The sequence below is a fragment of the Colobus angolensis genome, unplaced genomic scaffold, assembly GCF_000951035.1.
Source record: "Colobus angolensis palliatus isolate OR3802 unplaced genomic scaffold, Cang.pa_1.0 Scaffold5, whole genome shotgun sequence".
Lineage (NCBI taxonomy): Eukaryota > Metazoa > Chordata > Mammalia > Primates > Cercopithecidae > Colobus > Colobus angolensis.
The window spans coordinates 32678382-32705989 of NW_012118487.1; the positions used below are offsets into that span (position 1 = coordinate 32678382).

Below are 27608 nucleotides of genomic sequence, written 5' to 3' on the forward strand. Positions count from 1 at the left end.
GACTTGTAAAGGGTGATTTCAAAATGTAAGGCTTTTGGGAAATAGGTACATAGTAGTGTCATGATTGAGAGAGGGAATACAGGAGGACAACGTGGAGGTGAGTTGGGATGAGGTGTGCATTGAAATGGCAGGTTCTGATTGAAACATGTTGGATTTGATTTGCTGGTGAGACACCCATGTGAACATGGTCTGTTTGCCGGTAGAGATACAGATTTGAAGTTAAGAAGAAATGCCTTGTCTGAAAAATGAAGACCCACAAATCCTCATATTATGTATTGTAATTGCAGTCATGGGAGTGGATCCATTGACTCAGGTTCAGGTACAGAATGTAAAGAGAGCTTGACTAACTGTGGAACAGCCGCCTTTATTTTTCTTTTTTAGTTGCACTAGTCTTACAGCCTTGTCTTAGACAAGCACTCTGATATAAAATTCCACACAATTTCTCTAATTTTCCCAACTTTTTAATTTCAACATAGAGCCACTACATAAAAAGTATTTTATTAATGAATTGACATAATGAATTGGATAAGATATGTGTTAATTAAATCATTAATTGGATTCTAATAATTTACTAATACAACATGTAACACAGTAGCATATACATTTCTTACAGTGTAATACTTCACCAAGGGGGAGGGTACATCTTTAACCATAGTTTCCTATTAGCATCTTAAGCAAAGTAACTGCTACTTAAAAGGCAAAAAGTTATTTTTGAACAATTTGCTGAGTCTAACAGAAAAATGAATCATTTGATTATATATTACAGATATACATTACTTTTTGTTCACTTCTTAAAGAATTCCACCTAATCTACATATTGCTTTCATTCTTTTTCAGTATTCCAGAAGTGCAGTGCACTTAAAAACCAGTCTTTTATATCTATCATGGAAGGAATTTAATAGGAGCTATAGTATGAATTTTAAATATATCCATAAAGTGAAGCTCTCCAGTTCATAAAATTAATGTCATAACTATATATAATAAGCAAGTTGAGTATTTTGCTTTAAAAAATATATTCACAAATTCTGTCATATTTACAAAAATATGACTTAATGAAACTTAAAACCATCTAAAGACATATGACTACTTTAACATCTCAGTTGTTATTTTTTATGAACATAGAAGGCTTTTAAGCATCTTTGGTTGGGTACTATTGAAATAACAAATTTATTCATAAAATAATTAAATAAAAATACTGTAGCATCTATGTTCTACAATTTACAGGAACAATTTTATTATGTGTATATTCATGTTATATAAAAATATAGCTAATTATTTTGAAAAGAAGATAAATAACTTATGTGAACTTGGTTGAAATACAACATTTGCAAGATGAAGGGAATCCAATGTTTTTAGTGCCTCTTACCAGATGTGTCCATTTTAATGTAATTACATTGTTTTATTTAGTATGAATGGGTCCACGGAGGATGAATTTCAAAGAAAATAACACTGCAATGTTCTTTAAATACATGAGAGCTACGTACCTGTGCAAAAATTGCTTATAAATACTGGGAAATGTTACAGCATGCCACAAAAATTATTCTTTATTCTGATTTAAATTTTAGTGTAGACAAACTTAGCTCCAATAGGAATAATAACATAAATCATACATGTTCAAAACGGTATAACAATAAAACTATCAAGTTGTATGCTTGTTATCTAAATATCTCCATAAAGCAGAAGTAACTTTAAATTAGAAATTAAATGATGGTTTGCATTTCCTGTAATTCTGAGAATTTCAGCTTTTGATTCAGAGTTGAAGAAACTTTCACCAAACGTGCAACTGGTTTTAAGAACAGTTGGCCCACTGAGTGTTGAGGAGTTCCCCTGTCATCTGCCAAAATATTAATTATATAGCAAGTTTCAGTTTATTTCCTTGAAGCCATTCATATAGCTGGCAATCTTTTCCTGCAGCATTCCCTGATGGATTTTGTCTAGAGAATTAACCAAAAAAAAATCAAAACGCGATGAAGGAGAGCCTGTGGCTCCCTGGAGAAATTTCTGTTCAGCGGTGTTTTCATCAGCCAAGCAGGGAACAGTGAACTACACAGCTCCCCAATCCAGGTCCTAATGAGATTTGAAAATCAGCTTATTTACCCACCGTCTCTTAGCAATGCTGGTAATACCAATTCCTTGTTCAAGTTTTCTTCACTCCAGGAAAATAGTCAAAAGTACCTCTCTCTGCTTTTACTCCTAATTCAACCTACTACCCAACCAACTGTTAAGTAAACCATTTTGCTGCCTTATCTTTGAATTCAAGTATTTTCACACAGGCTCTTCCCAGCCAGTTTTCCAGGAATTAAACAGCAGATGCTTCCATTTAGATCCTCTTCCTCTTTAAAATGGGAAATCAATTATCACTTGTGAGCCGCCATCAACCAGATTTATAGCTCTGGTCAGAATTCATTCATACATTTTCACACCCTAGCTTCCTTAGACATTGGTAGCCTCTGTGAAAGAGTCATTGGGGCCACTATTTTTTCTGACCTCCAGGTTCTTTTTAGCCTTGAATGTCACAGACACCTCAGAGTGAATGGCATCCAACCGCTGCTCACAGCGGAAGGCAGAGAGGAAAGCCTTTCTATAGTTGCTATTCATCCAGCCATAGAGAAGGGGATTGGCAAAAGTGGAGCACATGGCGATGATGTGGAATACTGTGAAGATGAGTTTGTACTCCTTCAAGTCCAGGACATGGCTGTCAATGTCAACGGCAAGCTGGAAGGCATGGAGAGGCAGCCAGCTGACCGCAAACACCACCACCACGCACACCAGCATTTTGGTGGTTTTTTGCCTTCGCTGATGGTAGTGGTCATTTGCAGCTCCAGGACTGACATGGTTCTTCAATTTACTCCAAATGCGAGCGTAGGAAAATGATATGATGCCCAGAGGCAAAACATACAAGATCAACAAGGAAGAAAGACTGTAGACAGTGCCATAGATGCTCTTCTCCTCGCCAGGCCATTTTTCAGTACAGGCTACAATCTCAAAATCCGGAATGATCTCAATTAGTGAATACTCCCGGAAGATGGCTAAGGGACTTGCCAGCAGGGCACTGATGCCCCAGGCCAAGCCAATAATCAGGAAGCTGATACGCTTGGAGATCTTGCTCTCCAGGTGGTAGACGATGCACCTGTGCCGGTCCAGGGCAATTACTGTCAAGGTGATTGTGGATACTTGTACTGCCAGGCCCTGGGCATAGGGCACCAGGTGGCACAGGACAGGACCCATTTTCCACTCCCCCATTAAGGTGTAGGTAAGAGTGAATGGTAGACACAGAGTATTCACCAAAAGATCTGCCACAGCCAGATTGGCGATGAAAAAGTTGGTTACTGTGCGCATGCTCTTGAATTTGATCACCACGTGGATCACCAAGGAGTTGCCAATTACCCCAAGCAAGATGATGGAGCAATAGGCCAATATGAGGACAACTTGTACCTCAATCAGCTTGGTACTATCTATAAGCTCTGGCTCAGGATCAGGGACCAGTTCACCTCTAGGAGTGGTTTGTGGCCCATATTGTTCCACCTTCATTTCTTCCACTGTCTGGTTCTCATCAGCCTCTGTACCTATTGGACCCATTTTCAGTACAGTTCCACTTGGCCTGCAACCAGCACAAGAGTCTACAACCTAAAAAGAAAAACAACAACAACAACAAAACGAATGGAACGAGGAAAACACAAAGGTGATGCAAATAAATTTCACAAATGGACTGGTTTAATTTTGATTGGGGATCAAAATATCCTCTACTCTCTAAAATTGTGCATAGCAAAACATTTGAATGAAACAGACCTTTTAATAAGTCTATTGTCAAATTAGATCAATTAAATCAGGTCTCTGAAATATATGCTATGATGATAAAGTATAATACCTATAGTATAGACACAATTTCAAAGTGAATGCTACCAAATGGATTAATTTCATTTTAAGTGGGATGACTATTATAAACTTTATGAATTTTATAACCACTATAAATTCATTGAATTAATTTTCAGGTAGATAAAAAAGTAAAGTTTCTTTCAATATCTTGACTGTTTCAAATTTATAAATATACAGCAACAAATTGTGTAAGAAAGGGGAACGTATTAAAACTATTTGTCTGGTACCTGAACCTTGGGACTATGAATTATCTGAGATGAATCAAGCAGATTCGGTTCCTGGTGCAGGATTTAGTATTAAAAATAGTATTAAAATGTGTAGAAGAGCTGTCTTTTAAAAATTTAATTTCAATACCTTTTGGGGTACAGAAGTTTTTTGGTTGCATGGATGAATTGTATAGCAGTAAAATCAGATTTTAGTCTCCAAAGTCCATTATTCTACTCTGTAAACTTTTGTGTACCCACAGATTAGCTCCTACTTATGAATGAGAACCTATGGTATTTGATTTTCCATCCTAGTTACTTCACTTAGAATAATGGTCTCCAGCTCCATCCAACTTGATGCAAAAGACATTGTATTATTCTTTTTTATGGCTGAGTAGTATTCCATGGTGTATTACATACCACAGGTTTTTTTTTTAAATCCACTCAGTGGTCTAAGGACTCTTGGGTTGGAACAGTTGCTTTTTTGAATGATCTCAAATAAACTTCTGAACTAACATATAGCATTTCATGCTTTCTCGAAATCTCTGTTAGCCCCCACATTTAAGAGAACCCACAGACTAGTATGTTACATATCTCTTCCACCTGTTATTTTCTCACCATTTCTACAACATTGGTTTTATTCTTCTTAATCTCTTATTGTAATTACTCTAATCATCTTCTAACTTACCTCCCATCCTCTTTTGCTTTTATTTATTAATTAATTTATTCACCTAACAGAAATAATCGAGAGTCCACTCAATGCCAGGGTGGCTTTACTATCCTGGTGCCTATACTTCTTCAAACCTTCATTCATCATGCATTTAAAAACCTGTCTTGAAGTAGGGTTTTTGCCAGGTGAAGACAAGAGGATAGTACCTCTACTCCAAGGCTCTCACATTTTACTGGACAATACCTACTCTTTAAAATGTTTTTATTTCTGAAATTCGAATGTGATCATATTGTTTTCCTTAATGTCTCCAGAATGTTTGAAACAATATAATGTATTGTTTTCTAATATAAGTTTCATTTTTTCACTCTGTCAAAGCATTCAGAGCCCAACACCATAGTGGTAGTATCTTTCAAATGTATTCGTAATCACAGAAGGCTGCCACTGTTTATTCAGAGCTTCTTTTATGAATTTGTTTTTATGAACCTTTCATTGAATGTATTTGTAATTAATAGCATCTAATGCCATTGGTAAGAGAGTCATACATTTATTAAGCCCACAGATAATGCCTTGCTGGGCCTATGTGGCCCCCAGCTCCTTCCCTTACCCTTCCTCTGTTCTGTTCTGCTGTGTACCACAGGAGGGCGGACTCTTGCAGACTGCATTTTCAGGCTCCACGTCCTTGGTATTCTGGCTGGGTCTGGTCAGTGGGAGGCACTGGCAGACAGTTGGAGGACAGTAGGAAGGGAGAAGCCACTATATTCTTCTTCCCCCCTCCCTGCTCTTGGCAGTGCCTCTGCAGCAGTTCTGTAGCTCTGGTTTTCATAGGACAAACCTATTGTGATTCTGATTCCAGAGGATGTCCCTGGTCCGGTGGCCTTGGTCACACTACCTCTTCCTCATATCCATCCAGCTGGAGGCAGTAATGACTCCCTGCTCTCGCTAATCTCTAGGTAGTCTCAACATCCCTTGTTTGGCTTCTATCATTTGTTAAATCAACTGTCTGCATTAAATTCCTCCTTTTTTACATTCTTGAATAGATTCTGTTTTGCATGATCTGATAATGACGTACATATATGCTTTCATTAATTTGCTCTCCCACCAAAGGATCTGTACCCACAGGTTGACAACACTGGCCTATAGAAGAAAATCCCAACTCCTTAGTTTGACGTTCGAGGCTTTTCTTGAACTCATCCCTGCATATCCCTCTGGTTTCATCTCTCCTGACAGCCCAATATATACTGTCCACTTCTGTCATACTGCCTTACTTCCAACTCCAGTAACACCTGAGCCTTTCTCATGCCTCTCTGCCCTCGCTGTTTTAAACTGGGAAGCCTTTCAGTTACCCAAAGCCCCTGTGCTCACTTCTAATGCTGCATGTACCACATGCCACATTGTGACTGTTTTCCTTCGTTTACCCAGCACAGCAATCTCTTTGAAGACAGAACCTGAACCTTCTTCCTCTGTTGCTTAATCCCTAACACACTATCTAGTACATTAAAGGTGCTCAGCAATTTGGCAGAACAAACATAAAGCTAAAGGAAAGCGCAATTTTACTGAATAATCAATGTCAGCAAAATGAAAGTATAATTTTGATCCTTTCCTTTACTGAAGACAACTGTCTGTATAGGGTTCTTTCCTATGACATAACATCCATATGCTTATTTTCTTATTCTTAATCAAATAACTGCTTATACAAAAAAAATTGTCCTGAGACCCTGTTAAATTAATTCCTGATTATAACATTTTAAATTGTCAGTATACCCCATAAAGAAAACTTTCCATTTCAAAGGTTTCTGCTCCCCCAACTCTCTCTCCCCATCTCCATTTCTCTCACTTTTTTTTCTTTCCCCCTCGTTCCCTGTCTCTCTGTCTATCACCACTCTCCTTCCACAGGAGCCTTACTATGTGGAGAGACATGGGAGTTTCCGTGTACTCAAGTGTTTGCTGTACTGATATATTCCAGCTCCCTCTGCATAAATTTCACATAGAATGTTCCAAGGAGCCCCAGCCTCTTTTCACATGTGCCTCCATTCCTTACTAATTAGAGTAACCTGAAACAAACCATTCAAATCTTAGACTGTACATTTGATAGGCCACACCATTTCCCCTAGACTAAGAAAGAGACTGGTTTCAGAGTACGATTACTCAATCCTGACAAGCCATTTACAGAATTAAAGAGACTCCAAGAGGCTGGAGTTTGGAGGTTATACCTGACTAAATTGAGGGGAAGCATGAGATTGAAGGACACTAGGAGGAGGAATATACTTGATTTATTGACTTGCTTTGCTTTTTCTTCTCTGTCTTGTTTTATAAATTTTGAAACGCTGTTATTTACAACTTCTCTGTAGGAATGGTTATTGATCTACAAGCTATTGGAATATACACAGTGTTAGCTGTGCTTAAGCAGGTTACTGGCCTTTAGCCAGGTCAAGCATTACCCAGAGCAGAAAATGCATCATTTCATGACAGCACTTCTGGAAAAGTGGAAGAGGAAACAGGTACACACAGGAAGTTGCCATCAAAAGCACACAAAGGAAACAGCAAGAAGACAAGGGAATAACCTTTCTTCGAAATAAGGCAAAATTAGATATTTACATTACTTAAGACATTTAAAGAGAACTTTTACCAGTACAATTTTCCTGAATAAGGGAATCCTTAGAAACTTTGTTATAGAAACATTTCTTTGCAGAATAGGAAAAGAGTTTCAGGGCTTCCCCTGAAACCCCACCACCCAAGATTCAAAGAACTTCAAATTATTTGAGTCAGAGACCAGTTCATGCTTTGAGGAGATATTTAAATCTCTGGGGGCTTTTTGCAACAATATTGCCACAGGTTGGCCTTAGTAAAGCTGCACATCTTATCAAGCACAGTATCTTCCAGAACATTTTTCCCAGGGAAAAATATCTCAAAAATCAATCTGAGAAATCAAAAGCACTGCATTTGCCTAAACTAATTAGTTCTAGGAATGGGGGTAGGGAAGGGGGAAGAAGGGAAGTTTCAAGAATGCTACATACATGACATGATTGTTTGAGTAATCAGTAGAAAGTTGAAAATATTCATCAAAGGGTGTGGGAAGCCTTTCTTTGGAAGCAGCATCTCCATTTCATGTCACTGAATTTTAAATGATGTGTACCTATTGCAAAATGTCTTAAAGCTTTTAGTTTTGCCTCTTTCCCCATCACCAAAATCTCCTGCCAGTGGGTGAGCCTTTCTGATGGAAAATGAGCAAACGCTTAAATGAATGTGTCTCCTCTTGAACAGCTTTGGAGAATCCAATAGGACCTTCTGCTTTAGACAAGTGTTTGATTTTTAAAGAGGCAGGAACAATAACAACTTACTGTTCTGGAAAGATAATGACCTATCTCAAAGAGGGGTCAAGGAAATAGTAAACAATCTTCAACAGAAAAGGGAACATCTAGCGAAAGTAGAAAATGGGGATGGTATTACATCCTCCAAACCTCCACCTCCCGCCTAAGGGAGGAGGAAAAAGTCCATACACTCATGAGGACCTCCTCATGTCCCTCTTCATAGGAACCGAGCGCTCCTCTAGGGATATTCTTGTTCCCAGGAGGTGAATCAGAGTTAGGAATTACACTTACTGACCCGGACCTCGCGTTTCTGCGGAGACGCGGAAACAAGACGTGTGCAGTCCGTCTGTCCGATGATAAGCCAGTCGACCTGGAGAGGGCCCTGGAAGGTCCCCAAAGGCAAGTCCGGTTCCGTCCGCTCCGAGGGTCCAGATCAGCCCGCGCCGCGCGGGCGGGCAGCCGGAGCAGTCAGAGCGGCTGGGCGGTTGGCGCTGCCGGGTCTGCTGCCGACCTCTCAGGTCAAGCGCGCCTGGGCACCGCACTCACTCGCGGGGTGGGCGGGTGAGGGTGGGAGGATCAGAGATGGGAGCTTGGGGAGCGGGGCAAACCCCACCCTTAAAGACAACAAAACAGGTGCAGAGGCTGCGGGCGATAGTCCTGCAGGGGAGGGGACTGGAGGAGAAGTTTTGGTGGCGAGGGAGCAGGAACAGTGTCCAGGGTCTCTCCGCCGCCTCCCGGGCTTGCAAGCCCTCGCAGCCAGACCCTACCCAGAGGGGCGCCCCCTCGCGGGTCCCCAGCCACCACCTGCAGCTGCTGCTGTCACCTACTGTGCCACCCCCAAGTTTGATACTCTGGGCATTTGCACCAACCCTACCTCCCTTTCCTTCCACGAATTTCTCCCTTTGCTCTCTACCCCCCGGTTCCGCGAGAGATGGCCCGGCGAAGACAGACCTCCTGGACTTGAGGCCGAGTTCACCAAATCCGCCCCGGGGAAAGGTGAGGGCAAAGGCGGGGTGGACCGACCCAGCTGCGGCTGAGTGGCTGCAGTCCCGAGCAGGGCAGGCGAGCGCAGGAGAACTCAGGCTGGCGGGAGGAGGGCCGGGGCTGGAGAATCCCCGCGCCTCGTAGGGGCTGAGAAAATTCCACAACTTCCAATCGAGAGTTGTTTTCTTTTGTGTGTAAGGAGCAGAGATGGGGAGCTGGATCTGCGCAGAACCCCGGAAAAGCGCCAGCAGGATTGCACCGAGAACAAATCCTCCGCTCCCTCGCCCAGGGCTGGGACGCAGTGCGCTCGTGTTCCTCTAGCTGGGCGGTCCCTGTGCTCCAAACAAGAAGGTAAAGCAAGTTCAGATCCTGCTGCCCATGATCAGCAATTTCCCTAACAGGTGTCTGCAGACAGATTATAAGTTGGGTAGTGCGGATTCAGACTCGATAGCCAGGAACCTGTGTTATGAGCTCTGGCTCAGGGCAAAAGCTGGGATAGACATAGGGTATGAAAGCTATGGGACACGAATAAACCACAATCTCTCTCTCTCTCCTGATAGCTGACTTCTGGATTCTTCACTCTTTGATCCTGACCCAAGCCACTCGTACCATCAGGAGCGCATGCCTCTGGAATACTCGCTCCTATCTCCTTGTGGTGAAGCCTTCCGCTGATGCTCAGAGTCTCCTAGGCTGAATTAGCGGGTAGGAGCAAAACAGGATGGTGGAGACAATCAGCGGAGCAGCAACGTCTGTTTCCTCCGGATTCCTCCCAGGAACCCTATTCGAAGCCATTCCTTCTAAAAGTTTGCAGCCAGTCTCTCTTTCCTTTGTTCGTTTTTAGAGGAGGCAGTAGAGCTACCTACATTAAAAAAAAAACCAAAGCCTGATACTGATAACCTAAGTCTTTACTTAACCATCCTGTTTGGAGGCTTTGCACACATTGCTTTTCCTCTATGCACTGGCATTTCTGAAATAAGGATGGTTATACTGGTGTGCTTGGAATTTCTCTGAAATATACCCCTAAATGATTAGACTAAAAATTAGATTCCGCTACTCTAAAAGGAAAAAAAATATTTATCTGTTAAAAAAGAAAAGGCAATACATATTCTCCAAGATGTTAATTAAAGGCTCCTCTCAAATGGATTGAATTTTCAATTCCTTCAGGGTTTTTCCACACCCTAATAGTATTGCAACTGTAAGGCATTTTTACAGTGTAATCTGAAATTAATCTTCAGTTAATATAGAATTATGCCCACAGGAGTATAGGAATTGTTTATAAAACAAAGCAGTCCAGGCTTTTCAAATACCTAGAAAAAAGGTAAACAGAACTGGAAATATCTAACATGTTCTACACAGTTCCACTGAAAGTCTTTTTGTAGTTTTTTTTTTTTTTCCTTAAGAAAGTACTCTTTGCCCAAATATGTGTTCTATGTGACAGGGTCCATTCTTCTTAATATATCTACATTGGTGAAGAATGAACTATATACCAATAAGGTATAATATTGAAAGAGTAGAAATGGATTTAAACGACAACCACAAAAACAAATCAAATATCCAGCAAAACAGATGAGTGTTGTCTTTCAGAGCAATTGCTTTGGAAAATTCAACTGATTTCGGTGATATTGATTGTAGAAAACTTTTTTATCTTCTTTGAAATTGCCTTTCAGAAGCATATTAGCAGCCATTAACAACTATTTGTCTCACTCTCTTATAGACGTGTATTTGTCTTAGTAGATTCATATAGTTCCACAGACATCTAGTCAGCAACCTCGAAAGAGTAAATGATCTCTATGATTAATGTCCTTTAATAAAGTTTAGAATTGGATGAGAAACTGATAAACTGAAATTAAAGTCACTTTATAGTGTATCATGTTATCAAGGATAGCTGTGGGAATTAGCTTATGACACTTTTGTGCATCACAGTCTAATTAATATCCTTAAATGTGCATGCATATCCTGTGTATTGTAGTAACAACAAACCACTCTGATGAATGTCCATAAACCCAATTATGACACTGACAGGAGATTGGGAGTTTGTGGAATTGGTGGTGAAATATCGATGAATCCAAATTGAAATAGGACAAGATTATTGATGCTTGATTTCTTTTGCATCAAATCATTTAGTTGCTCAGGAAATTCCATTTCTAACCAGAATATGTGCTGTGACTGCTCTCCAAATAGAGAACAGACTCAAACTCACATGCCTGCATGGTTAGGGCCAATGACATAAATGGACCAGCAAGCTAGGTTGTAGGAGAGAGTGGAAAATGGTGATTGCTATAACACCTTGAAGAGCACAAAAGCACATGCTATAGCTGAATGGAGAGATTGCTTCTCAGATTACACTCAACTGGCCTGCAATAATCAGTATTGTCAGATCTGATTTTTAAGAGAAGCAAAATCCATATTGTTAAAAATCTTCTGAATTTTAAATAAGCAAAATTAATTTTTAAAAATTCAAAACTCCTAGTGGACAGGCCAAAATAAATAAGAAATAATAGATAGATAGATAGATAGATAGATAGATAGATAGATAGATAGATAGATAGATACATAGATACATAGATAGATACATAGATACATAGATGGCAGCCTGACTCATCCTGGGCCTCCAATATTGTAACCTGTGATATTAGTATTTGATGTTTGACAAATCTCCTAAAATATTTAAAACATACTTCTACTACCATTTCCCCTACGCCATTGACCATTTCTCAATGCAGAGAAATACAAGAGGAATGCAACCAAAGATTAGTTGCCAAATAAGTAATGTTCTTTTCCATATCTGGTTGAATAGATATTCCCAAGGAGATTCTACAGTAAGGGATTTGTTGAATAACTGAACAATCCAAATATTTTAGATAGCTAGATGAAATTTCAGAAAAGCTCTCCATTACAAAAGAAAAAGTTCAATAATATCAGTATTGAGGATCACTTGTGATACATACTTATTAGATACAGAAAATCATGATGTAGATTTCCTTCAGTGTAATTTCATTTTAACAGCAAAGATGCTTCCCCCAGGGTATGAAGAATTTCATTGTTATTTTGATTATAAAAGTTATTTATAATCATTGTAAAAAGTGAGAATAAACAAAAACAACAAAGAAGAAATAGACATTATCTAAAACAATGCAGTCCCACAGAACTTTCTGCAGTAATGGAAATGTTCTGTACCTGTGCTGTGCAGTACAGTAGCCACTGGATATATGTGACTATTGAGCACTTCACATGTGGCTAGTGCAACTGAAGAACTGAAATTTTAAATTGTATTAAGTTGTAGTTAATTTGAATGTAAAACTAAATATAGTTTACCCTCGAACAACACAGTTTGAACTGCACAGGTCCGCTTATACTCAGATCTTTATCAACCAAACACAAATGGAAAATACAGTGTCTGCGGATGTGAAATGGCCTTTACAGAAGGTCCATTTTTCATAGATGTGGTTCTGCAGGGCCGACTGCCAGACATGAATATGCCTGGGTTTTGGCATACACAGGGTTCCTGAAACCAATCGCTGCACTCCCCACCCCCAACCCCAGTATGCAGAATGACAACTGTAGCCACATAGGGAGTGTAAGTGGTGGACTGTATAAAGTCTAAACTTTCATCAATCATCCAGCATGACCATCATCAGTATATTGGTGTAAAATCTCTACTTTTAATTAACTTGTAGCCTGCCTTCTCAACTTTCAAGCTTAAAAATATGTCAAAAACATATTTCCATTTCCTTAATATAAATAAACATCCCTCCTTTAATGGTTGCCTAGTCATAAACTGTATGATTATATTCTCATGAGTTATTGTTGTTATGGACAAAACCATGAGAAACGATCTTGGATATATCTGCAGTACCCTTGTCCAGTTATTTCTTTCACATAAATGCAGCAGGGAGTAAAAGCGAGGCATTTTATAATTTTTTCCTTAAACCAAGTTCACATTACATAAACCTTAACCACAAAGGTTAAATTGAATGATGGGAAAACCAAGAAGCTTCTTCCATGAAAAGGCGAATACTTCAGGTAACATGGAGTCCTCATAAAGTGTCCAGTCTAAAATTTCAGTGACCACAGGTGGGGAAGATTGAAGTGGTGACTTTTTGGATATGGGGAAACTAAATTAGGAAGAAAAAAAAGCACAAGAGAATAAGTTTCTTTGGATTCCAAGGTTTCCTTGTTTCACTCTGCCAGAAAGCTAGTTTTTTGTTTTGTTTTGTTTTGTTTTGTTTTTCTGACCTTAACATCAGGGTTTCCTAAGAAATTATTGAATAACTTTCAAGCCATATCAACCTGACTTAAACCCCAGACAGAACAAAGTAGTGAAATTCGGCTGAAATGTGGAAGCTGATTCCCAAAGAAAAGAAGTAAACCCACAAATCAGGCTACTGGCCAAAAGGAAGAAATTTGAGGAAGGGAGGAAGAGCACAGGACAAAAGAGTGAGGACAGCCAGCTCAAATGGAAGAATTCTCTTAACTCCAGTAATGTAAGAAAAGCTCAGAGAAGCTAATAAAGTCACGTACTTAACTTTCTAGGTTAAACAAACAAAGTCTAATAAGTTCCTAGTTAGGAAATATTAATAATCAAACTAGGTGAACACGTAGTTATGGTGTTTAGCATATTTAAAACTAATTGTCTTACTTTGTTTAAATGCTCAATACATTAAATGATTATTTTTAAGCTTATTAAGTCCCTCTTATAGAAATAGTATTTAAACTTTCAATAACTGTCTTGTAGCAAAAATTATGAAACCTAGATATCCTAATGGCCATTTGGTTATAATATAGATTCTCAATAGGTCATACGTACATTTCTGTTTGGAGCTATGCCTGCTTTTCCTTTCAGGGAGGAGAAGGAGCAGAAGGAGTTAATACCTGAACAGACATAATTGGGGCTGCATCAAATACACATATAAGAAAGTCTACATAAATGTACTATTTTAAAATAGTCCTTTTTTAAAAAAAACTCCATGTTCTGAAAAACTAGTAAATCTAATTGTGTTTGTTCTGATGAAAAACTGACTTCCTTCTCTGACCTTCATTTGTAGTGAATGGTCCAGTAAAGTTTGAATAGACAAGAAATGGTCATCAAATAGTGAACTTCACAAATCTGGTAGGCTAAATTTCTTAAAATGTTCGTATGCAATATGAATAAGGCAGGTGTGTTATTCAAGAAAAGCAAGTAGTCATTCAAAGTAAAATGTATGCTACTTCCTAAATTGGGCATATCATTTGCTATGATTTTTATTTCTTTGGATTTGGCTTTTTATTTTTGTTTTGAGTTTTTAATTGCAGATTCAAAGCAATTAAGCAGGATTATAAGCAACATATGCAGCACGTTGCTGAGATTTTTACTTTTTAGCAATCAACCAAATGGATATTGATACTAGTAAGGAACCAAATCTAAAAGAGTATTTAAATGCAAATGATTCACAGTTTGAATTTTAACTAAGAACAAAGGAAGGGACATTTTTAAGTGGAATTCAGAATTTAATCAATGCAAATTTTCATTTGATTATCTGAAACATGCACAGAAGACCCATGGCTAAAGAGGAAACATGCACCCTTTTAGAAATTTCAATTTTATTTAATAAGTGTTTATCCTTGTAGCATATAGAAACATAATTTGATACATATTTTTGAATCATACACTCAAAACAAATTTAAGTTTTAATTTTTTTTTCAAAAGAGTACAAGCAAAATCAAAGCTCTTTCTCATGCTAAATTACTATTGATAACTCCTGAGAAAGGGGAAGTCAAAGATTTATATACAGTTTTCACATAGCATTTTGGAGATGGTGAAATGTCTTACTCAAAATAAAAATTTCAGAACATGAAATGAATAAAGCAAGTAGCATTTAATTCATGACTCGTTACTGTAAAGGTAAACTGAGGCTGGAGCCGAACCGGGAACAAAGACACCAGGCAAATGGCAGTGAGAATAGCCTTTATTAGGACTCGCGGGTGAGATTCCTCGGTCCAAAGGTGCAGCCTAGGAAGTTGCGCTGAGGGAGGAGGGTAGGGGCTTCTTATAGCCTGAGAGGTAGGGAAGCTGGTTGTGCAAACAGGGCCTGGGGGGTCTTGAAGCTACTAGGGCAGGAGTTGAGTAAGGGTCATGAGGAAAGGGTCTTTGGAAACTGTTAACCGAAACTGCTGTTTACGAACTTGTGGAATGTAGGTGAGCTGCACGTCATGGGAGAGTGTGGTTGCCCAGCCAGTGTGTACAAGGGTGAAGGGAGTCTTTAACAAAAGGCCTGCTATGCTGGATAATGCTGCCATGTTGGGTCTAGATACCTGCCTAACATTCTGACCTCTTTCTAGTAAGAAAATGGGGCGACGTGTTCATCTGGCTGCTTCCTGCTGGTATGGGTCGTCGTGGGGTTCTTCGGAGGTCGGAACTTGGATATAGGGGTGGAGCAGCATCTGACTGAAAGTGACCTGGGAGACTTCTTTCATGCAGTCCTGGATGAAGCGGAGGACACAGGGAGCTATGAGTAGCAAGAAGCCAATGATTAGTAAGGGGCTTAGAAAGGGTAGGACTTAACCAGCCACAGATGACTGCTACCACCTAAGTGAGGGCCTCGATCCGAGGTTTTCCTGGTAGAGTGTTTCCCGAACCTTTTCTAGAGTGAGGAGATTGGTTTCTACTAGTCCTGACTCATTGATGTAGTGTTCGGCTGGGAAGGGGAAAGGAGGGGGTTAGGTTAGAGGAGTAAAAAAGGGCTAGGTAAAGGTACCGCAACCAGTGGGGGCTTATTCAAGGCTGCACACAAGAAACAACGAGAGATGCTGTGTACCTTGGCCATGTGTACCACTTGAGCCCCTTCCCTGACTAAGGTTAGCCAGGAAAAAGGGTTGCTGCTGTCCTGGGGCTTGCTGCCTGGGCTAGAGCTGAGATGGCTTCCTCATGTTGTCTGATGTCAGAGGCCAGGCTGACGAGGCTGTTTACAACCTTGATGTAGGCCTTAAAGATCCTGAGTCGGGCCACAGGATAAGACTCACTGTGCCCACCAGTCCTAGGAAGGACAAGATCTCTTCTGCATCCTAAGGAGGCTGGAGAGTTTCAATGAGGCTTATTCTATCTGCTGTAAGGCTTTTTGTAGTGGGAGTAAGGAGTATGCCTAGGTAGGTGACAGAAGGGCTGCAAAGTTGAGCCTTAGCAGTGTAACCTGATAACCTCAATCACCTAGAAAATTTAAAAGTGTAGCAGTGTCTGCAAGGGAGCACTCCCAGGAAGGACTACACAGTAATAGATCATTTACGTATTGTAGAAGGGTGCTATAGGTTAGGGGGCAGAGGAAGATGTCCCGTGCCAGTGCCTGTCCAAAAAAATGGGGGCTATCTCGGAACTCTTGAGGCAAGACAGTCCAGGTCAGCTGGGAAGAAACATGAGTGTCTGGGTCCTCCCATGTGAAGGCAAACAGAAAGCGGCAGTCTGGGTGTAGAGGGATGGTAAAGAAGGCATCCTTCAGGTCAAGGACAGTGAAATGAGTGGTTTCAGGGGGAACGCACGAGAGGAGTATATATGGATTAGGAACAACTGGGAAGATAAGGACTACTGCCTCACTGATGAGGTGTAGGTCCTGTATGAGGCGATAGGCCCCAGAGCTTTTCCGTACAGGCAGGATAGGAGTATTACATGGTGAGTTGGCGGGAACTAGAATGAGCTGCTGGAGCAGGCGTGTAATGATGGGTTTTAGTCCTTGTTGGTATTCAAGGGAGATAGGGAACTGGGGTCTAGAGGGAAACTTAGAAGGACATTTTAGCCGGATGCGGACCGGAGTGTGGTGCTCGGCAATGATCAGGGTGGAGGTATCCCACACCTCGGGGTTAATGGGGACTGGAAACGGGAGTGGAGGATCAGCCTGGAGGGCTTTGTCAGGTGAGAGGAGGGGGAAGAGGAACGTGAGGTGTGGGGAGGGGTTGGGCCAGAAATGAACTGAGGCCCCTAGCTTGGAGAGGAGATCTCATCCTAACAAGGAGACTGGACATGAAGGAATGATAAGAAATGAGTGTGAGAAGAGAGAGCCATCCATGCAGCAAGACAGAGGAGGAGTCTGGCGGTAGGTGGAGGGAGTGCCATCAATTCCCATGACCGTGACAGTGGAGGGGTGGCTGGGGCCACTAAAGGAAGGCAAAACAGAGTAGGTAGCCTCCATGTCCATGAGGAAAGATATGGACTGGAGCATAACCTTGGGCTCGGCGAGAGTAAGAGGGGTTCCTGAGTCTGGGCCTCTTCAATCTTCATCGGTGTCAAGGAGTTGGAAGGCGCCTCTAGTACCTGGAGGAGGGTCGTCACGTGGAGACGTAGTGATCATCCTCAGGTTGGGGCAGCCCGACTTCCAGTGGCCCATCTGCCAACAGTTCGGATAGGGGCGGGTTGGCTCCTTTGGGTTAGGGCACTGCCTGGCCCAGTGGCCGTTGTTGCTGCACTTGAAGCAGGCACCAGGTGAGGTTCGGGTAGTACCTCTTCTCTGGGAGCTCCTGGAGCTGGCTGGACGCAGGGCTGCTACCAAGGCCTGGGTTTGGAGTTGTACCTTCTGTTTTAGCCTGGCCTGTCGTTGGGCCTCAGCTGCTTCCTCCCTGGAGTTGTAGACCTTGAAGGCCAGTTTGACTAAATCCTGAATGGGAGTTTGAGGGCCTTCCTCCGCCTTTTTAAATATTTTTTGGATATCAGGGGCTGACTGAGAAATGAAATATGAGGTCAAGATGGTTCCTCCTGCAGGGGAGGCAGGGTCAAGGCGGGTGTAATGAATAAGTGCCTCAGTCAGCCGGTTAAGAAAAATGGCCGGATTTTCATCTGCACCTTGAACTACCTTCTTTAACTTATTAAAATTGACTGACTTATTGGAGGCTGCCTGCCTGCCAGCAAGAAGGCACTGGACCATCATGTCCTGGCGGCAGCAGCCTGCCTGACCAACCTGGTAGTCCCAGTTGGGCTCGGCTGTGGGCACTGCCTCAGTGCTGACTGGCATGGTGTGGTCAGTTAAATGAACCTGGTCAGCTTGCTGCCTGGCTGCTGCTAGGATATGCTCCCGTTCCTCAGGGGATAAGGTTGAGGTCATAACGACATGGGGGTCATGCCAGGTGAGATCATATGTCTGGCATAGATACCTGAACTCTTTCATATAATGAGTAGGATTGGCCGAAAAGGAGCCTACACGCTCTTCAATCTTAGACAGGTCTGCCAGCAAAAATAGCACACGGACCCAGACTACTCCTTCGGTGCCTGCCACCTCTCGCAAGGGACACAGGAGGTCGGTCCCGGACTGACTATGGGCTGAGACAGGCAAGGAAGGGGAGGAGGTGGAGGTAGGGGAGACAGAATCTGTCAGGTTTGGTGAGGGCACAGGAGGGGTGAAAGGGAGGGGAGGCGCTGACGAGGTCGGGGATAATGGCGGGTCAGGGTAAGGAGAAGGTTGGGTGGGAGACCGAAGGGGTGGCCGGTATAGTGAGTCAGGAGGCTCAGAAAAAGAGGAGGAATCATCCCTCTCCTTGCTCAAGGGAAGAGACTTTGCGAGTAGGACCTGAGCTAAAGAGCATTGAGCAGGTGAGAATGCAAGTCCTAAAAGGCTTGAACATAGGGTATCTCATGCCATTTACCTAGTCTCTTGCAGAAGTTGGTCAGATCTGTGAGGATGTTAAAGTCTAGAGTACCTTCTGCAGGCCACTGAGACTGATTATGGAATTTATACTGCGGCAATGCTACTGTGCAGAAGAAAATGAGCCGCTTTTGTTTTATGTATTGGCTGAGACCTAAAGTCTGGAGATTCGCCAAGAGGCACCTCAGAGGGGATTTTCGGTTTGGTTTGGACTGGGCAGTTCCCATGGTCCTAAGGCAGGCAATCTGGCAGGCAATGGGAGCGTCCTCCTACTGCCACGCAGAGTGCGGGGCATGGTGGCTTCCGGGGAGGTTGGAAGTCTCCTTGTCCCCAGTGCCAAGGTCACAGTTGACTGGAGGGAGCCCCTAATGTGGCCATGCGTTTTGGAAAGGGACTTCCCGGAGGGAGCCTACAAGATGGAGGAAAACTTACCCAGCAGTGAACGAATTGAGTCTTGGATTTGGTGAAACGGCTCCCAGCTAGGAAAGGAAGTCCTGGCTCGGGGAGAGGAGAGCCTGCCCAACCCGGCAGGGGTCCCGGGGAGGGGTCCCCTCCCGGGTTTTGGCACCAAATGTAAAAGTAAACTGAGGCTGGAGCCGAACCGGGAACGAAGACATCAGGCAAATGGCAGTGAGAATAGCCTTTATTAGGACTCATGGGCGAGATTCCTCGGTTCAAAGGTGCAGGCCGAGGAAGTCACGCTGAGGGAGGAGGGTAGGGGCTTCTTATAGCCTGAGAGGTAGGGAAGCTGGTTGTGCAAACAGGGCCTGGGGGGTCTTGAAACTACTAGGGCAGGAGTTAAGTAAGGGTCATGAGGAAGGGGTCTTTGGAAACTGTTAACGGAAACTGCTGTTTACGAACTTGTGGAATGTAGGTGAGCTGCATGTCATGGGGGAGTGTGGTTGCCCAGCCGGAACTCTGACACATGTAAGTCTGCAGGTGTGTACAAGGGTGAAGGGAGTCTTTAACAAAAGGCCTGCTACGCTGGTAACGCGGCCATGTTGGGTCTAGATTCCTGCCTAACAGTTACTCTTTTATTATACAAAAGAATTATATAAAATCCATAAATGATTCTATTACCCACCACTCCTGTAAACAAATCTTTGTTGAGGCTGTATGCTAGACACTGGTTGAGAATTGCACACAGACCTGCTATTGATTGTCTCTAGTCTGTTAAGTGTACACAGGCTTTTAAATAAAGAAATACATTAAACAGATTGAAATTTGTGAGTGGACTCTGACAGAAGCTTTGAGACCCCAAGGAGGAATGGCCATTGGTTTTTTTTTTTTTTTTTTAATGAATCTTGTGTATGGCAAGAATTAGAGAAATGCTTTATGGAGGAGGTACCCCAACCCTTTGTAAACCTAGATAGAAATACTTCTTGGCTTTAGCCAGCATTGGGATACTGTCTCCTTTATGAAATATATTTCTCCAATGCATTTAACTGGGATATGTGATACTGAGTCAATGTAGAACCCAGTGGTGAAGAACAATCTTTTACATATGTCAAAGTATAGTTTCCAAAGTTAAGGACATTATTCTCAAACAAAATATATGGTGAGTATATGTCAAAGGTCTATTTAATTGATTAAATTAAAGAGAACCTGCACAACAACAAAGCTGATTCAAAGTAGGATTCCCACAAGTGAATGCATATATAGTCAGTGAAAGAAAGATTCCTGGGTAAGACTGATGCATCAATGCAAAAGTGGTAGATATCCTGCTGTGCTATAAAGCTGTAACTTTTGGACTTACATTTTTCACCAGGCAGAAATTATTTGCATCTCTGCTAGGAAAAACAAAATTTCACAATTTTCTATAAGTTTGCATCAAACTTTATGAGGCTGGACTATATGGCACACAGTAAGTCAAACTAAATAGGTCATTTTAACCTAGCAAGTCAACTGACCTTTGTGGTCTTAAGATGATGCTCCAATGTGATATCAAAAGGGTATGTGATCATCCTACTCTGCCTTCTTATTGCAACCTAACAAATTACCCCAAAACTCAGTGGCTTAAAACAGTTATTTTATGTTGTTCTTTGTGTGTCAGAAGTTCAGGAAAGGCCCAATTAGGCGGTTCATCTCTGATCCATGTGGCATCAACTGAAGATTGATGGTAACTTGACTCACATGTCCTGGCTCCTGGGTTGAGTTGGTGATAGTACCTGGAGGCTCATGCTTCCCCCTGTTTACACATGACAATCTCAGAGTATTTAGACTTACTACATGGATTTTAGCTTTCGAAAGAGAGAAGCTTCTAAAAGAGAGTGTTCTATGTGACCCGGGCAGAAACTATAAGGCTTATTATGACCTCCCAAAGCCCAGAACATCTGTCCTGTTGATCTTTTGGGGAAACAAGTCTCTAAGATACATTATATACAAAGGGAGAAGAGGAATATACTCTACCTGTGAATTGGAAAAGGGCATGTATATACAACAGAGGGAATAAATTGGTGATAGCCTAAGAGAAATATCATTACCCATCCCTTTGCCTTAAGTATATATATTTTTTGCATTTGTAGTTTTTTATTTTATTTTATTTTACTTTAAGTTCCAGGATACAGGTGCAGAACGTGTAGGTTTGTTACGTAGGTATACTTGTGCCGTGGTGGTTTGCTGCACCTATCAACCTGTCATCTAGGTTTTAAGCCCCGCATACATTAGCTGTTTGTCTTAATGATCTCCCTCCCCTCACCCCCAACCCACTGACTGGCCCTAGTGTGTGTTGTTCCCCTCCCTGTGTCCATGTGTTCTCGTTGTTCAGCTCCCACTTATGAGCAAGAACCTGCAGTGTTTGATTTTCTGTTCCTACATTAGTTTGCTGAGGATGATGGCTTCCAGTTTCATCCATCAATCTCCGAAGGACATGATTTCATCCCTTTTTATGGCTGCATAGTATTCCATGATGTATATGTACCACATTTTCTTTATCTAGTCTATCATTCATGGGCATTTGGGTTGGTTCCATGTCTTTACTATTGTAAATAGTGCAGCAGTAAACATACATGTACATGTGTCTTTAAAGTAGAATGATTTACATTCCTTTGAATATATACCCAGTAATGGGATTACTGGGTCAAATGGTATTTCTGGTTCTGGATCCTTGAGGAATCCCCACACTGTCTTCCACAATGTTTGATACCAATTTACATTCCCACCAACTGTGTTAAAACGGTCCTATTTTTCCACAGCTTCTCCAGCATCTATTTTTTCTTGACTTTTTAATAATCACCATCTGACTGACATGAGATGGTATCTCATTGTGGTTTCGATTTGCATTTCTTTAATGATCAGTGATGTTGAGCTTTTTTTTCCCCATATGTTTGTTGACCACATAATGTCTTCTTTTGAGAAGTGTCTGTTCACATCCTCTGCCCACTTTTTGATGGGGTTGTTCATTTTTTCTTGTAAATTTAAGTTCTTTGTAGATTATGAATATTGTTAGACCTTTGTCAAATGGGTAGATTGCAAAATTGTCTCACATTGTATAAGTTGCCTGTTCACTCTGATGACAGTTTATTTTGCTGTGCAGAAGCTCTTCAGTTTATTGTCAATTTTGGCTTTTGTCGCAACTGCTTTTGGTGTTGTAGTCAGGAAGGCTTTGCCCATGCCTATGTTGTTAATGGTATTGCCTAGATTTTCTCTAGGGTTTTTATGGTTTTACACTTAAGTCTTTAATCCATCTTAAGTTAATTTTTGTGTAACATGTAAGGAAAGGGTCCAGTTTCAGTTTTCTGCATATGGCTAGCTAGTTTTCCTGGCACATTTATTAAATGAGGAAACCTTTCCCCATAGCTTGTTTTTGTCTGGTTTGTCAAAGATCGGATGGTTGTAGATTTGTCGTATTACTTCTGAGGTCTCTGTTCTGTTCCATTGGTCTATATTTCTGTTTTGGTACAAGTACCACACTGTTTTGGTTACTGTAAACTTGTATTTAGTTTGAAATCAGGTAGTATGATGCCTCCAGTTTTGTTCTTTTTGCTCAGGATAGTCTTGACTATATGGGCTCTTTTTCGGTTCCATATAAATTTTAAAGTAGTTTTTTTCTAATTCTGTGAAGAATGTCAATAGTAGTTTGATGGGAACAGCATCAAATCTATAAATTACTTTGAACAGCATGACCATTTTAACGATATTGATTCTTTCTATCTGTGAAGATGGAATGTTTTTTCATTTGTTTGTGTTCTCTCATTTCCTTGAGCAGTAGTTTGTATTTCTCCTTGAAGAAGTCTTTCATGTCCCTTGTTAGCTGTATTCCTAGGGCCTTATAGTATATTTTAGATGCTATTTGCTTGTTCAATACATGCATTAAGGAGCAACTTTCCGGGAAAGGAAGGGCAGCCTCTGAAGTTCCACAATGACAGTTTTACTCTTTGGCTTGCAGTTAATGTGATTATCAGAGCCAGAGACTGCAAAATCTAAAATTTTATCTGCCAATAGAAGCCCAATAGGTAAGAACACACAATGAAAATAGAAGGGGTATTTGCAATGTGTGCACTTAGATGAACATGGTGTTCAGTACACATAAACAATTTGCAAAAAGGAAAGGTTACACTGAGAGGCAATTTCTACTTCCAGACTGTAGGTTTATGTAGATTTACCTTGTATTGGTTTACTTTAACTGAATGGTATTTAAACTTGTTAAAACTCTAGGCAAGAAGACAACACAAGTTTTCCTGGTAGCCAATTTCAATATTTAACTGCCATATTCTCAACACTACCTTCACTGAGGAGCATAGCCCAGGAGGAAGGAATTGTGGAGAACTTCCTGTACTCTATACATGACCTTATTGCTGAGTAATGCGTAGAAGTTGGTCTTGGAAGATCTGAGCACTGTCCTGAATATGTGGTTCACCTGCTATGTGATTTGCAAGTGTCATTTAATCTATCTGAACCTCGGATTTCTCCACTGTAAAATAAGATGAATATATTAAATTTGACAAGGGCATCAGACTCTGAAAGTCAGTAAAATCACTTAGCTTTCCCCAACTGAAAATATATATATATATATAATATATAAAAAATATGTAGTACTTTATATCATAGGGATATTGCTTAATTTTTAAAATTATATATATTTTATGTACATATATTTATATATAACTAATTGTGAAATTTACTAATTTGGTATTTGGTTTGACTCCACTGAAAAAGGGTTATTTATTCATATTCATGCTATTTAATGTTTTCATCAGGCACATAACTATGAAACATGTAGAACAAATTAAAATTTTCAGATGATGCTAAGCACATGGTTCCCAGTTTTGCCCTGATGTAATCCAGGCCACCACAGCAAATTCACATGAGTGATAATGGGGTATTTGACATTTCAGAGGAAAGCACAGACATGCTCAATACTGGTTAGATACCAATATTTAATATCCACTAGGTACTGCACAAAGTACAGCTTGAGCTATTTCACAGGGTCAGTATGAAATTGTGATACACACTTTTGATGACATATTTTTATGAAGCTCGGTTTAAGAAATAGTTGCTGTGATCAAAAGAAAGTACCATGTGGAAAGTCAGTGAGGACCAGGAAATGAGAGTAGAAGTGGTATGAGAAGTTGCACAGAGCCCACCAGGCACACATGTATCTTATTAGTATGTAGTTGTGTTTATTTAAGAATAAAATAATACAGTTTTTTTCAATTCATATGTATGTTTTTCAAATGGGCATATCTACTTGGTAAGTTGTAGTCTTAGGTGCTTCTTTTGGCCTGGGGGCACCATGAAGTTTTTGCTCTCAGACCATGCCTATGAATATTATATTTTGTTCACATATGAATAAAACATAAATTTAATTCAGCTATTCATGTTAGTTCCTTAACATATGACTACCCCACAAAGATGTTTTTCAGTGAAAGTTACTATGAGGAATCTATTTTTTTTTCACTTATAGAAAGGGTTTAATAAAAACTTGTATATAAGTGCAAGCATGCATACATCAGTATTTTATGGAGTTCTTTGAATTGTTCTGCTTCATCCCACTCTAGCAAGGATGACAGAGAGCTCCTCCTAGTCAGGAAAGAAGGGAAGGAAGTAAGAAGGGAGGAAAGCAGGCAGGAAAGAAGGAAGGAAGAAAGAAGTGGGAGAAGGGACATACAGGCACATAAGGAAAAGTAGAGAAGTCATACAATAGCATAAATTATAAGCATGTTTACACTCCCATTTGTGAACTTAGGTTTATTCAGAAATATGATACCTATATATAATTTAATAGTCATTCAAATATGACATCACTACTAAACTCATTACTGAAAAATGATATAAAATGAAAAATGTTTACCATAAAAGTAGTATTTATTTTAAATGCAAGATACGAAGTTGGATGTACATTATAATCACATATTTTTAAACATGAGAATGAAAAAAAAAGCAGAGTAAATATATACAAAAGTTAACTATATTTGCACCATAAGTGCTATATTAATTCTTTCTTCATCTTTCTTTTTGAATTTTCCTAAATGAACCTTATTATTTTGAGCAATGAAAATAACATATATGTATGTATATATATATATATATTTTGTAAAATTTCTTTTAACAGAGCTAGTTCTGGAAAAGTGAAGTGTGGAACTCAACCTATTAGCTATTTAATTCATGACATCTCTTAAAATGAATAGAAATTTTATGGTCTCATCCACACAATTCTTTCCCTCAAACTCTATAGCCTAGATGAGATCCTTTGAACTGAAGGCTCACATTAGAATTATCAGGGGAATCAGCCCCTAGTATTTCAACATAGGTTCTTTTCTATTTCCCCTAAGTGTCCGCCAGTCTGAGAAATAAAGAGAAAGATTACAAAAGAGAGAAATTTTACAGCTAGGACTCTGGGGTGACATCATAGGTCAGCAGGTTCTGTCCGCTGATGGAAGTCCATTGAGCTGCAAAACCAGCAAGTTTTTATTAGGGGTTTCAAAAGGGGAGGGGGGTACGAATAGGGAGTGGGTCACAGAGATCATATGCTTCAGAGGGCAATAAAAGCTCACAAAGGCAGGGAGGCAGAGCGAGATCACAAGGCCAGGGTGAAACTAGAATTACTGATAAAGGTCCATGGCCCACTGGGCACATATTGTCATTGATAAACATCTTAACAGGAAACAGGATTCAAGAGCAGACAACCAGTCTGACTAGAATTCACCAGGCTGGAATTTCCTAATCCTAGCAAGCCTGAGGGTGCTGCAGGAGACCAGGGCATATTTCATCCCTTATCTTCAACTGCATAAGACAGACACTCCCAGAGCGGCCATTTTAAAGACCTTCCCCTGGGATTGCATTCTTTTCCCAGGGCTATTCCATCTGAGAAAAAGAATTCAGTGATTTTTCTTCTATTCGCTTTCTATAAGAAGAGAAATATGACTCTGTTCTGCCTGGCCCCACAGGCAGTCAGACTTTATGGTTATCTCCCTTGTTCCCTGAAAATCACTCTTATCCTGTTCTTTTCAAGGTGCCCAGATTTCATATTGTTCAAACACACATGCGTTACAAACAATTTGTGCAGATAACGCAATCATCACAGGGTCCTGAGGTGATATACATCCTCGGCTTATGAAGATGACGGGATTAAGAGATTAAAGTAAAGACAGGGATAGGAAATTATAAGAGTGTTGATTGAGGAAGTGATAATGTCCATGAAATCTTCACAATTTATGTTCAGAGATTGCAGTAAAGACAGGTGTAAGAAATTATAAAAGTATTAATCACAATTTATGTTCTGCCATGGCTTCAGCTGGTCCCTCTGTTCGGGGTCCCTGATTTCCCGGAACAAGAATCACTGGAGGTATTTTATAAGTATACAGATTATGGGATCCCCCCCAGCCCCAGAGAGTCCTCTTTGGTACATCTGGAAGGCACCACGGGACCACAGGAAATTCTGTTACTTCAGCTTCACCACTCTTGACTATGACTCTCTCCTTCAAGCACCTGCACATCTTCCCTATTCCCTTATTAAAATGCTTTTTGGCTATCTTTTTCTCTTCTCTAATTCAAACTACTACTCAAAACAATTCCAGACATAATTCAAATCCTATGCACAAAAAGACATGGACCATCTTTCTGAGCCCTAGTTACTTTCAGTCACTCCTGCCATTCCATACTGCCTTGACTTCAATCTGTAATCTCAATTTCAGTCCCATTGAGCCCATGATTATATCATTCTGTTCAAGATAATTATATTAGCATTTGGCCATTATCTTCAGCATCTTTCTTTCTACCATTCATGACTCCTTCAAAATTTAAAAGGTAAAGTATGTGAATTTTCTTTTTGGTGCTTTATCCTCTCCCTCCCTCCATGATAACCTACTCTCAGGAAAGCCTCTAAGGTAATTCACGCTGAGGTGTCAGCAACCCATAGTGGAGAAAAAAAGATGAAGCAGAAAAAGTGAAGCTGAGAGAAGAATGCTGTAACGATAAAATGTTAGACACTGACCAGGATGTAAAAGGAGTGTAATTTTGGTTTAGTTACATTTTTGGATTTTAGCAGCAAGATCTGCTAAGCCTCTGAAGACCATATTATCATGCAAGGGCAATGCATTTATGATTTTTTTTTATTCTTAGAAATAATTACTAAGACCTTCAATTTAATCCCTTAACATGTAGATGACATTTGAATAAAACTTTCATTTTTTGGAATCTATTCTACACTTTCTTTATCATCACTGAGTTATTTTCTTAACACTAATAACTAAGAACAAATGTTATACCATCTTACAATCTTCTAACAACTCTGTCTTCTGGCATCTTTTTTGTGATTTCTTCTATTTCATGGCAGTTTTTAAAAATAGCTGTAGTAAAGCTTCTGACTGGTTCATTCATCTTGCTCTTGGTCTGTTAGCACATCTAAATTTGATAAAGAAATCGTTTTGTTTGGAGATTCCAATTACCTAATTGAGTTTACCTGAAACAGGGAAAGCATACAGAAAATGTAAATATTGCCTTCTGTTAAGTGGATTGTATGTTATAT

At 40.4% G+C, this 27608-nt stretch overlaps 1 protein-coding gene across 2 annotated transcripts; it reads right to left on the reverse strand.

Annotated features, from left to right (window-relative positions):
* Positions 1–443: 443 nt before the first annotated feature.
* NPY2R (neuropeptide Y receptor Y2) lies at positions 444–8789 on the reverse strand. Of its 2 annotated transcripts, none has more exons than XM_011959749.1 (2): positions 8349–8789; positions 444–3627 (listed from the first exon to the last, which is right to left on the reverse strand). In XM_011959749.1, exon 2 carries the CDS (start codon positions 3577–3579, stop codon positions 2434–2436), a length of 1146 nt encoding a protein of 381 aa, XP_011815139.1. In that variant the 5' UTR covers positions 3580–3627; positions 8349–8789; the 3' UTR covers positions 444–2433. The 2 variants fall into 2 exon arrangements, with proteins under 2 accessions (XP_011815139.1, XP_011815138.1); XM_011959748.1 differs by having other exon boundaries at positions 8353–8740.
* Positions 8790–27608: the final 18819 nt, after the last annotated feature.

Bases quoted from the DNA above. Each gene is read 5' to 3' on its own strand.
- NPY2R (XM_011959749.1), bottom strand. From the start codon at position 3,579: ATGGGTCCAATAGGTACAGAGGCTGATGAGAACCAGACAGTGGAAGAA.